The sequence below is a fragment of the Amblyomma maculatum genome, chromosome 1 (assembly GCF_055883805.1).
Source record: "Amblyomma maculatum isolate TAMU_Amacu chromosome 1, ASM5588380v1, whole genome shotgun sequence".
Lineage (NCBI taxonomy): Eukaryota > Metazoa > Arthropoda > Arachnida > Ixodida > Ixodidae > Amblyomma > Amblyomma maculatum.
In genome coordinates, this window is record NC_139344.1 from 150,293,074 (window position 1) to 150,306,785 (window position 13,712).

The following is a 13,712-nucleotide window of genomic DNA, read 5'->3' on the forward strand; positions in this document are numbered from 1 at the left end:
AAATAATCTGAATGCTAATCAGTAAAGAAATAAAAAGGTAGCATCAAAATAAGTACTGCAGAGAGAGAAGTCTGCGACATTCTGGCAGAGGTAAAATGTAGACTTCATAAAGCCAATGCTGTTTTGAAAAAAAAAAAAGCATTAAAATATGCCATGTGTAACATTCTTGCTTGAAACAAAATTTTGTTTGAAAATGAACACAGCAGCAAAAGCTCAAGGAGTACAATGTGTGCAAGAGGTGTGCAAGTATAATATTTTTGGTTATCATGCAAAAAAATAAAAAGAATTGGGAACAAATATAAAGAATGTTTTGAAACAAAAGTACACTAGCTTAGATTACAAAATGAGACTATTTTGCAAAACAAAACCATGCAAAGAAGCAGACTTACTGTACAGAAATACAGTACTTCTGCACTTTTACATATACAGTAGAACCCCGCTATAGTAAACTCTGATATAGTAAAGTGAAACTGAAGTCCCAGTTCATCTTCCATAGACAACTGTACCTTTTCCCCTTTAAAGTAAAGACATTTTTGGTAAAAATCGGCTATAGTAAAGTGCGCCTGGCCGCCGCGATGACTCCTACGATACGGCATCGCCGCACACGCACTACCTAAAATCGAGAGGCAAAGATTTCTTTTTTATTTCCAACATCCTCATAGCCCTCAGGGCATTATTGAGGGGAGTGGTACAAAAATATAAAATCAAACTGATAATTTTGATAATTTGATGATTTTTGTATTTGAAAAGAGAAAAATAACAGTTCTTTTAAGTGGCTTTACCACTAGGCTTAGCAGCATTCAGGAGAAGCCTACTTTACGGAGGAATCTGAGCCGTGAGGGAAAGCACGCAGCATGTAGGAAAAAAAAGTAAAGCTGTCTACAAACATGCAAAGGAGGTGGTGCAGTCTGTTCAGAAAGTAAAGGAGAGTAAAAGTGCAGCAAGAAATAGGGAAAGGGAAGAAGCGTGCAAACATTCCCAGCACTGCGCAGCACGAAGCATGAGGCAGCGGAGGCAAAAAGTGGAGGTGCGGCGTGTGCGGTCTTGCAACACTTGACTGGCACGCACATTTATCATTTATTGCCTTTTAAAAGACAGAATAGCAAAAGGTGACACAGTGTTCATGCAAGGCTTTGGTTTTCACATGAAACCAAACTTGATTGTATTCATAGCCACATAGTCCTCATGCTTAAGAAGTACTTCCACAAGATGTAAAAAAATTTTATAACTGAAAAAAAAAAAAAATAAAAAATTGCACGAAGAGATGACAACAAAGAGATGGAAGATACTTCAGACTTTTTTTCATTAAGCAACAAGACGTGCTCAGTAAGTGCTGATATAACTACCAGACAACATCTTCAGGACCACATCATCACCAACAACTGATATAGGAACACCCTGATATAGTAAACATTTTTGCTCGTCCCAGTGACTTCACTATAAAGGAGTTGTACTGTACTACTACTCAGTTAAAAAAGTGCTGCGACAATCTGATTTTAATTACATGGCAAGAGTTTACTAAATGCTGTCACGAAGAAATATCATCTATTTAACACGTTTTGCAAGCCCGGCCAGTATGCCTGGACATCTCCTTGCTGAAGGATGCAACCAGGGGCACACAGCCCAACACACTGCTGACCAAATGCAACTAAGTGGCCAAATAACCAAACAAAAAGCAGTAACTGTGCACCTGTGACACAGGCATGACACTGGAAAAGGATCAACAGGTCATCAATTAAGTGACAAGCACTAAATTTGTCCACAACATCAGCTGTGTCTTTGCTCCCAGACTTCTCACGTTTAAAAAGTGCAGGCTGTGAAATGCTGCCCAGCTACTAAATTCTCAATGAGCAACAGAGGGCTTAATCTTTGCAGATTGGCTTCACCATGTCATAAGTGCCACAATAACACAATAACCTAGGAGCATACAAAATACTGCTCTCAAAAGGTATCTCTGCAGCACTTCTGGCATCCATTTCGGCTTCACAGTATAAGACCTCTTCATGAAGTGGTCATGGGGGGCTGCTATACTGATCACAGGAATGCTTATCGAACAGAAAAGAGTTGTGGACCAAGATTCCCTTCGCTTTCCCCACAGTCCAAGAAAAAACGGCTGATCGGAGGGACACGAAAGGTCTATACCAACAACACTTGGGTGGATTGGGCATTTAGTCTTAGCAGCAAGCACGTGTAAATATCTAATTTTTAGTTGTGAAGAACCCAAATAATCACTGAAGGTTTTAAAAAAATTCGAATATGAATACACATAGTTTAAATTAACAGCAAATGCTCCTCCAGAAAACAGTTACGAAAAGAAAAACATGTTACAAGTTTATTTCATCATCAGCACGCTTTTTGCATGCATAAGGCTTATTATTCATTTTATATAGAGGGAAGAGTGAATTATGCAGTAATTATAGAGTAACAAACTACGTAGCAAACTATAGCCCAATGTTTAGGGTAATGCCCTAGATAGAATAAATTTATATCAAGAAACTCAGTGCTCATTAGTCAAGCACGGCTTTCAAATGAGGTTCATGGATGAAGAAAAATTCGTCCCAGCCCCAAGGTTGCAACCAAGAAAAATACTTGAATCTCATAGAAGCATTTGCACCTGCCCACCTTCTCTGCTGGTGCATTCAAGAAGCCACATGCGTCCACATCTACGCCTTGTTGGCTGCATCGCCATGGCGCTCAAAGGTGACATGCCAGCTACCAGGTCTCCATTTGGCTTATACAGTCTAGCCTGGTTATAGCGAAGCAACTTATAGCGAAATAGCGGTTATAACGAAGGAAGTTCAATTTCCCACTCACATTTTTGCATTATCAATACAATTTGGATCCAGTTTTAACGAAGTAAATAAGCACACGTCAGCGGATATAGAGAAGTGATTTTGTACCAAATGAAAATTAATGTATCAATCAGGAGACTTTTATGCCTTGAGGCAAATTTTTGTGCGAAAATAAGGACAAAATTTGCCTGACGGCCGCATGTGCAGTGTCGTCTGTACTCCCGCGAAGCGAAAGGTTGCTTCACTGCATCGCTTGGCTTGTCGTCTTCGTGATACGGAGTCCCGTCGAGCCGGTTGTGCGGGAGGTAAAAAAAAAAAAAAGTAAGAAAATAAAAGGCAATTTTCGATGACGTCACGGAGCAGCGGTCGACTTGTCGAATCGCAGTTCTTGAATTTCTCTCCACTCGGCTCTGTGCCCGAGAGAGAGAAAGTCAGGGAGAAATCGTCGCGGGGGTGAGAGAAGGCGAGAGAAGCGAGAGCTTTTCCTCCGCTTTCATGGACCTTTGAATGCGCTTCTCTCGCCGACACCATTACGCCTTCCGGCCTTGTTCCGCTTCTTACCTTTGATATATCGTGAACTACGGACCTACTCAATTACCCCTTCTCAGACCCGACCTTTCGATTTCTCAGCAATGTCGAGTCTTGCGAGCCCCAGCATCTCAACGGGCAAGCGAAAAGTGTTATCATTGAAGAAGCACACCAAACTGGACGAAGTGCGCCGAAACAGGAAGGGTGATATCGCACGGAAGTATGAAATCGCACAGTCCACACTCTGAACGATAATCAAAAACGGCAGCAAGATCGACGCCGTTCTCGACGACGATGTTAGCAGCGGGGACCGAAAGAGGATCCAGTGCGATGGCATACGCCGACATAGAAGCCGCACTTTACAGGCGGTTCTTGGATGCTCGATCAAAGAAGATCCCACTCAGTGGACTCATCATGCTAGTGAAGGCTAAGGACTTGGCTTCGCCAAGTTGCCAAGCTGCAACCTATGGACCAGGGAGTTATTGCTAGCTTCAAGGTCCACTACCGGCGCCGAGTGATCGGGCGCCTTCTGATTAATGCGCACTCTGCCGACGTGACCGAGATGAAGGTCCCTTTGGGGAAGGCCATTTATTTTGCAAGTGGAGCCTGGAGGGACGTGAAGCACCTGACTATCACTCACTGCTTTAAGAAAGCTGGCTTTTCCCGAAGCAGCAGCACAGAAACAGCGCCTACCGAGGACGAAGCTGCCGTGGTTGACATCGCTGCAACAGCTGATGGTGCCGCCACGACAGCCTGCTTGGAGCAGCTATGGGATTCCACTAATGAGTTGGACCTTAAGCCTCCAAGTCTGTCCCATATGGACTTCATTTCCGCTGCTGCCGAACTTGTTGCCAGAGAGGACTTCACAATTGACGAAGTCGTCATGGAAGGGACAGATAGCCCCTCTGAGAGTGACTGCGATGATGCTGGTTGTGCCCCGCCGGTGACCTCTGCAGCAGCCATCGCAGCTGTTCACACACTACGAATCTACTTCGGGAGTTCAGAGCAGAACTTCAGTTTGCAGTTGGACGGTATGGAGGCCGCGATCTTGAACACCGCATTTGCAAAATGTGTTCAGGGAACGCTGAACCCCTTCGACCAGAGATGATAAAACAATTTACTCAAATTTGGCTCTTTTTTTTCATAGTCCAGATACAACGAAATGCGGATATAGCAAAGCGATTTCCAAATCCCGCCGACTTCGTTATAACTGGGCTAGGCTGTAGATCAGCAAGTATAAGCTTATTTATTGCCCTTAGTTAAACAGCACAAAAGCTTAATATTTAGAATCCTCCCAAGCATATTTGTGCTTGAACATGCTAAAGGTAGTCTCAAAACCATGAATAAATTTTACGTAACCAACAATGCAGTTGAAATAAGCCAGTCCAGAAATCATGGCCTCCTGATCACTTTTATCACTGTTTTCTAAGCCTACGTCCGATTAGTGCTTCGGTGTGATGGTGAGTGTCTAGAATTGGCTGCACAATGCACCCTCGCTTGAAAAAAAGTGAAAAGTGCTGCAGGAGTTCGCGTGAGGCAGTCTGGCTAAAACAAAATTTGCGATGAGGCTCAACGTCCCAAAGTCAACACTGTCACTAACCTTGAAAAACAATGCTACCATTCAAGAGGCCGTCAAGAAAGGGACCTTCAATTCAAACTGAATGAGGATGAGGACAATGCCATATTAAGAACTAGAAAAGATTCACAGATTGCCTGCGCCGAACGTAGCAGACAACGGTTCCGGTGTGTCGTAGGGGACAGCACGGCCTGCTCCACAGACACCGTGAAACCCCAAAAGTAGCACCCTGCATGACTAGCAGCCCCATGCAAAAGCACATCCACAGTAACCGTTGCCAAGATGCTAAATTCACAAGCGACAACATTGCACAAAGCAACATGGAGGATGCAGCCAAGAGGAAGCTACATGCTTGCAACGCTGCACGTATGTGGAAGGTCAGGGCCCACAGGCGTGTCGCGGGTAGAGCCAAGAAGTGCACTTAGGACACAAACGCACTATGCTACAAGCTTCACGGCTCCATGTCCACATGCCTCTCATTCCATCGTACAGTCGAACCTCGCTATAATGAACATGGATATAGCGAATTATTGGATAAAACCTAAAATCTAAGTTTGCTTGGTCTATGGTTTATTTCTATGGGAATTCTTTCTGTATAACAAAAAAAAAGATTCCAAAATTTGATGCTAGATTGGTTATATTGAAGCAGTTTTTTTGCATTAAAACAGCAAAAAATGCTTAAAAAAGGCGGAAAAAACACCAAGAAATGCAATTTTTCAATCAATCAAATCGCCCGCCGCAGAAATGTTATAAATCGCCTGCATGTTCGTGTGTCGCGTCATTTAGTGGCGGCAAAAAAAACTACTGCCAATGGCTTATGGCCTCCGAGATAAAGAGGTGTGATCTCGGAGGTCATGAACGGCCAAGGCTGGGGTCGAGCATCGCCACTGTCACCGCCGCCGCTGCTCGAGTCTGGCCATGCAACAGCTGACAGGCATTTGGCTGGCATGTCATCGTCATGGCGTGAGCCCCTGCTCTGCCTCTGCCACTGCAACTACACTGTGCGCACGCTACACTCCCCTAGTCTGTTGGCTCCGTTGTGTGAATTGTGTGCGGAGTTAACATCCCTTCTTAGTATTCATTTTTGCTCTCCAATGCAGAATGAAAAGCGAGACTTCATGCTTATACCAAGCTTTTAATTAAAAAATTTGTGCATTTTCACACCTTTGTGTTGTCCATATTAGTGCGCATTTTGTTTCGTTTTATTAACAAGCTTATTTACAGGAATTTGGGAGCACACTTTTATAACGAATATCGGATATAACAAATTTTCGCACCCCGTACTACTTCGTTATAACGAGGTTCGACTTAACTATAAAGAGCACTCACTATAATCCTCACCCACCCACAAACACAATCGTTATACATATCATTACGATTTCTTATAGTAATAATTTGCTCTGGTGCTGCTCACTAGTGGATTTCTTTCCTTTTAAGCCATAGCTGGCACAGATTTAGTGCACAGGCTACACCATTCCCCCGTTCGATAATGATGGCATACATACCCTCAGGCCGCTTTCAGATTTGATGTCCATTATAGAGAGAACAGACTCGTACAGAATGGCATTGCCCACATTCTTGCTGGTTTCCGTATTTGTAGCAACCTGGGCCAGGATGTCATTCATTGCTTCACTTGCCTCAGGATCGTTGTGGCCCAGCAGTCGCAGCAGTCGCAGAATCTTCACCTGCACCACCATTCAATCAACTACTGAAGGCAACCCAATTATTAAAATGGAGAGTTGAAAGTAGAAACAAAACCTGAAAAGCTGTCAAACCGTAGCTGATTTCTGCACTGAGTACTGTAGCAGGCATTACTGATTTAGTTATCTTAAATTGGACGAGACAAGTTCATTCAAGACAAATTGAAAACAAGTATACATATAGTCAAACCTCGTATAGAAAACAAGTAAAAAATCATAAAATATTAACAACAGCCAAATTTCGTAATACAAAATTTCATTCCAAATGCACACAAAAGCAACATGCTTTAGTCAATGAAAAGACCACAACTCAAGTAATCCTTGCTAGAGAAATGAAAAAAACAAAAAAACGCACCTTTTCCCACATTTTATCAACCTTTTCAGACTCTCATGGTGGTTCCACTGATCAAAAAAGAAACAGAGGGCCAGATAGTTCGGCTTCTTTGCACAACACTGATAACCTACAACTACACCATCTAACGGCAGGCCAAGTGTCAGCTATGGTGGGTTTTGCACCACAGCCATGTGGAGTGGAAAATGGTAGGTAAGGACAACTGCTATCGCCGTTTTCAATAGCTCCACGACAGTCAACATGAGCGCGTGATGGCTACAAAGCTACAGTAAAACCTTGATAATTCGAACTCGGTTAATTCGAAATCCCGGATAATTCGAAGGTTTTCTGCGGTCCCGTATTTTCCAATGTAAATTTGGCCGGATAATTCGAACAGGCGGCCTGCGCCAGCCCGGTTAATTCGAAAATTTGGACTGCTATGCGGCAATGCCTGATCCATGTTTCGCCGCAAACCCGGCGAAACGACGGCCCTACGGAGCCGCGAGGCAAAGCCACATAGTAATGGTGATGATTTATAGGCGAAGCGCCCCAGCCGGAGCACTCTCTGCACAAAAATCGGTCCACAGTGCGCCTCGCGCACCGCCGAAACACGCGCCTGCAGAGGAGAAGACGTGCTTCACTGCAACACGGCGGGCATACCGGTTTTTATCACGTGACCTCGCCCCCACTCCATCCCTTGGTGTGGTTCGCCCACTCTTCCCCCGTGCCTCCGACGCTGCAAGTACGCCACCACCACCGCCGCGGCGGTCTTGCCTGCGCCATTTCTTTGTGTTGTGCGCTGTGGTTAGGGGTCGGCTACTGTGCCGTTTTTTTGGGCGGGACTGTGCAGAAGTGCTAGCTTTGTGACCGTAGCAGTGCAGAAATGCCAAAGTACAAGACTTTAACGTTGCAGCAGAAGTTCTGCTTGATCCAGGAAGCAGGCAAGAGCGTTTGTTCGAAGACTGAGTTGGCCGCTTGTTCGAAGACCGAGGATGAGTCCAACGCAGTCGGCTTCGCCGAGTATATCAACATTGAGAGCGAAGAGCAGACTGGCTACTCTAACTTGGAGAGTGAGATCACTGCTGGTACGAACATGCGCGATGACAGCAACGATAGCGACGACGACACCGACGAGCCTCCCCGAGCACCTGCTCTTGGTGAAGTTATCGGATCGCTGAACGTTATCCGCAGTTTTGTTGAGTGCCGCGGTGGAAGTTCAGAGATGTTTCGTCTATTTGACCAACTCGAGAGCATGACCTTAGGAGCCGCAAACTACCGGACGCGGCAAACCAGCATCTCTGATTACTTTCAGTAGTAATTCAAAAAATGCCGAATAAAGGTAACACGTTCCTGCAACGGATTTTTTTACCTAAGTCTTATTTCTTGGTGTGTTCGGTTAATTCGAAGATTTCTCGCGGTCCCGATGACTTCGAATTAACGAGGTTGTACTGTACAATCATCCCTGCCGCTACATTGACCGTGTTGCAGACAGGTTTGAAAAGAATGGATTCGTGCTAACCACCACCTGAGCAACCAACCAAGCTGCTGCATCTTCCGTAGAGCTGTTGACAAATGCGAGATACGAACACAACAAAGCATGAACGCTTGCCGCATCATCACTAGTCACTTGTATACTGTGGCACAACCTGCCGCCCAAGATCTAAGCGAGCAACGATTGGCGCTAGGAGTAAGATACACGGTCGTGCTTCGTTAAAATGAACAATTTGGTTTCCAAGCAAAAGCATCCATAAAGCTGTAACAGTTGTTGGTACAGTAAAATCTAGTTAATTCGACCCCCATTAATTCAAAAATGCAGAAAATTCGAACGGAAGTTTATGGCATCGGACGCTCGTTAATTCAGACATGGGCGAAAGCTTGATTCGGTTAATCTGTACGGGTTATTGCGCCAAGGTATGACCCGCACTGCCAGCAATCACCAAAATAGACCTTCCCGAACCACCATCGTGTGTAACAGTTATGTTCGCACACCTCATGCATGCTGTGACAGATATGATGATGCTCGGAAGATTCCACTTCCGAAATACAGCTCAGACGCATAGTTTTGATTTTGCTTTCCTCAACTTCGTTCCCTCCAGAGCGGCTACAATCGGGCACGCATTGGCCAGTCACGCTGTTTCAGATGCTGCTTCATGCGTCACTGTTCTTTTGTTTTTTGGGGGGATTGTGGCACTCTGTTCTAACCCCTATGCATATACACCTCGCATGGATCCACATGCTGCTCCTGGGATACTGAAACTGACTGCTGAACATGCACAGTTTCATTGGTGTGCACTTCAACATAGTGCTTCACAATGTGAACTGCACGGTGAAGCATACACAATATGTTACGGGGCTTTTTTGTGAAGAGATTCCACTGCTACTGCTTACTGCTACTGCGGCAACCTGCGAAAAGGCTAGTGGAGGCCTTTACAATTTCGAAGCACTTCTTAAATGTTCCCCACAGTGTGCACAAAGCAAAGCACTTGACAAAACTGGGAAAAACTATCCTTCTCACATGTGTTCCATTTCAAATGCAGACAACCATCATGCAGATGTTCAAAAGATAGTTACTATGTTGGGAATGGCTGTCAGCAGCTTTTTTTTTCAAGCCCATTCAATATTTCGAATTTTTCCTGGCCCCTTGAAGGCCGAATCAAAAGGAGTTTAGTGTAACTATGATAGATATCCACGGTTTTCTTTAGTTCATTTATTCATTTTATATTATTTAAAGCTACCCTAGTACTCTCAATTATAGCTTTAGCACAATCTGTGTATATTGGTTAATGTCATGATCAATATTCCAACTGCACTGCCAACTAAGTGAAGCTAATTATAGTGATTCCACAGTCATCATTGCTATATAACAACTATACCTACAGTCCCCAATGTCAAAGTTTACAGATGCAATATACCATTGAGAAAACAACACTGCTGTATGAAAAAATGTTTTAAATTGTTGTACTGTGTTCTCCCCCTTCATGGATCACTGCCTTGTCGTGGCGGAGGGGCTTGCGAAACTCGATGAAGTCGTGAGCTCTGCTGTGTAGGGCCACCCAAGATAGACAGGTCACGGCAGAGAGTTCTGACAAAATGTGATTCACTGGAGAAGGTAATGGCAACCCACTCCAGTATTTCCTGCCAAGAAAACCCTATGGCCAGTCACAATACCATTATCGATATGGCGCCGGAAGATGAGCCCCCCAGGTTGGAAGGCGTCCCACATGTTACTGGGGATGAACAAAGGGCGATTCCTAGTAGCTCCAGGACGAATGAAGCGGCTGGGCTAAAGCCAAAAGGACGCTCAGTTGTGGATGTGTCGGGAAGCGACCGGAAAGTCCGATGTTGCAAGGAGATATATCACATAGCAACATGGAATGTAAGATCTATGACGCAAGGTAAACTGGATATCGTCAAGCGAGAAATGGACAGATTGAACATTGATATCTTGGGTATCAGCGAGCTCAAGTGGACCGGAATGGGAGAATTTAACTCCGGCGACCATTATGTCTTTTATTGTGGGCACGAATCCAAGAGAAGGAATGGGGTCGCTCTCATAGTAAACAGAAGAATGGGCAAAGCAGTGCTAGGGTACAACCCCAAAAACGACCGAATGATTTCACTTCGAATCCAAGGTCACCCTTTCAACATAACAGTTATCCAAGTCTATGCACCGACCACTGCTGCTGAAGAAGCTGACATTGAGAGATTTTATGCCGACCTACAATGCCTTTTAGACCGCACCCCATCATCAGACGTCGTTTTTCTCATAGGCGACTGGTATGCTAAAGTCGGGAGTGAAGAAATATCCGGAATTATAGGCAAGTTCGGTCTTGGCGAGCCAAATGAAGCTGGGCAGAGGCTAGTAGAGTTTTGTCAAGAAAACAACCTGACCATAGCGAATACTCATTTTCAACAGCACAAGAGGCGCCTGTACACATGGACTTCACCGGACGGTCTGTACAGGAATCAGATCGATTATATTCTTTGCCGGCAGAGATGGAGAAGCGCTATACAAGCAGTAAAAACAAGGCCTGGGGCCGATTGTGGCACCGATCATCAGCTTCTTGTTGCCAAAATTAAGCTTCGATTGAGGAAAACGCAGAAAACTAGAAGGCCTTTCAGGTATGATCTGGTTCAAACTCCATCAGAATATGCTGTGGAAGTGAGGAATTGATTTCAAGAATTCGATCTAGAAGACAAAGAGCCCGAAGAGATGTGGACTGATGTTCGTGATATAATACAAGAAGTTGCTACTAAGGTAGTTCCAAAGCAAAAGAAATGCAAAAAAGCAAACTGGTTATCTGAAGAGGCTTTGCAAATAGCTGAGGAAAGGAGGATGGCAAAAGGTATGGGGGAAAGAGAAAGATACAAGGTTCTCAATGCGGATTTTCAGAAAATAGCAAGGAGAGATAAGAATGCCTTTCTGAACATACAGTGTCAAGCAGTTGAGGACAACAGCCAATTAAGGAACACGAGAGCTCTGTATAAGACAATCAAAGATATCAAAGGAAGCTTCTGTGCTAAGCTGGGCGTGATAAAGGACAAACGAGGCAAGGACCTCACTGAATCCTCAGAGATAAAGAAGAGGTGGCAGGAATACACAGAAGAACTGTACAAGAAGGACCCGGATGTGCAAACCCAACATAGGACGGTTGTGATTACTGATCTCGAGCCGGGCATCCTGAAGAGTGAAGTTGAATGGGCCTTAGCCAGCCTTGCTAAGAACAAAGCTAGCGGAATTGATGGTATTCCAGCTGAGTTGCTTCAAAACATCAACCACGACGCTGTTAACACACTGCATACATTATGTCAAAAGATTTGGACAACCCTGCAGTGGCCACAGGATTGGAGGAGGTCAGTTTACATCCCCATTCCAAAGAGGCAGTGCCAAAGATTGTTCCACTATCGCACGATTGCGCTTATTTCGCATGCTAGCAAGGTGATGTTAAAAATCCTGCAAGGTAGGCTGCAGCAGTATGTGGATCGGGAGCTTCCGGACGTGCAAGCTGGGTTTCGCAAGGGCAGAGGAACTAGAGACCAAATTGCCAACCTTCGCTGGATCATGGAAAAAGCAAGAGAGTACCAGAAACCCATTTACTTCTGCTTTATTGATTATGCGAAAGCGTTTGACTGCGTAGATCACAGCAGATTGTGGCAAGCTCTCCAAGAGATGGGAGTTCCAATTCACCTCATCTGTCTCCTCAGGAACATGTATGAAGGACAAGAGGCCACAGTCAGAACTGGGCATGGCCTTACTGATTGGTTTCCAGGGGTGAGGCAAGGCTGCATACTGTCGCCTTGCCTATTTAACCTATATGCAGAGTGCATCATGAGGAAGGCCGGTCTGGACGAGTCTTCAGCTGGAGTGAAGATTGCTGGAAAACGTATCAACAACCTTAGATATGCGGATGATACCACTTTAATGGCAGAAAGTGAAGTGGAACTCAAGAGACTTCTGATGCGCGTACAAGAAGAGAGTGAGAAGTTTGTGCTTAAACTGAACATTAAAAAGTCGAAGATCATGGCGTCTTGCCCTATCAAGTCCTGGAGCATCAATGGACAAGAAGTGGAAGCTGTGACAGATTTTCTGTTCTTGGGCGCCAAGATTACCTCGGAAGGAGACTGCAGCCATGAAATTAGGAGACGCCTGCTTCTGGGAAAGAGAGCAATGGTTAGCCTTGACCGCCTAGTAAAGAGCAGAGACATTAGTCTACCAACCAAGATCCGTATAACCCGTGCTATGGTCTTTCCAGTTGTGATGTATGGATGCGAGAGTTGGACTGTGAAAAAGGTTGACCGCCGAAGAATTGACGCGTTTGAATTGTGGTGCTGGCGAAGACTCTTAAGAGTTCCTTGGACTGCCAGAAGATCAAATCAGTCGATATTGTCGACCATAAACCCTGACTGCTCATTGGAGGGTCAAATTCTAAAGTTAAAGCTCAGCTACTTTGGTCATCTGATGAGAAGAGAGGAGTCGCTGGAGAAAGATTTGATGTTGGGAAAGGTTGAGGGTCGCCGGAGAAGGGGTAGGCAGCGAACGCAATGGTTAGATGGCATTCTTGAGGCATTGCAGATGAAGCTATGTGATGTTAAGAAGATAGTGAGAGACCGGAAAGCGTGGCGTGACATGGTCCATAGGGTCACGAAGAGTCGGACACGACTGAACGCCTGAACTGAACTGAACTGTGTTCTCAGTGCCACAACAAGTTATTCGTCAATTTGGGAAAGAAGCTCTCAATTGACGAAAGATAAAATTGCTAAAAAATCGGCAGCCTGTCCTTTCAGATAACCTGATCCTCTTCAATTTAAAACTTTTGCAGTGGCCATGACTTTAAACAACAACAACATGTGGGGCATCTGGGCAGTGCTTTAAAGGAAATACAAAATCTAAAATGCTTCCACGCAAGAAAGCTAAGCCCCAAACGGTGGCTTTTGCCCATCATCACAGGGCACTGTGGAGAAGCAATTTTGAGGAGCACACTTTCTTTGCTTGTAGGGGGAGCTTTCTTGCTAGTGCAAAAAATGGCTGGTTTGATGGTTTTTGTGGATATATTATTACACACATCAAACAGGCTTACATGCTACTTTGGTAGCCACTTTTGTTAAGATGAACTCTGATAAGGCAAACAAGTTTCCTGGTCCCTTCAAGTTCATGTTAAAAGGAGCTTACAAATAACATTTTCAGTTTCAAGCAACACCCAAGATGCGTACCAGAGGCTTCTGCTTGCTATATAGTGATGCCAGTTCTTAGAGGAATGAAAGTAGTGGCAGGTAGGTGTCAACCG

At 44.7% G+C, this 13,712-nt stretch overlaps 1 protein-coding gene across 10 annotated transcripts in view; it reads right to left on the reverse strand.

Moving 5' to 3' along the window:
• Positions 1–13,712, reverse strand: part of AP-1gamma (adaptor protein complex 1, gamma subunit) — a 136,862-nt gene that overhangs the window by 84,100 nt on the left and 39,050 nt on the right. For all 10 annotated transcript variants that reach the window (XM_084589267.1, XM_084589269.1, XM_084589266.1 and 7 more), the window contains one exon: positions 6,402–6,581. In XM_084589267.1, the coding sequence (XP_084445393.1) occupies positions 6,402–6,581 (180 nt within the window). The remainder of the gene's footprint in view (positions 1–6,401; positions 6,582–13,712) is intronic.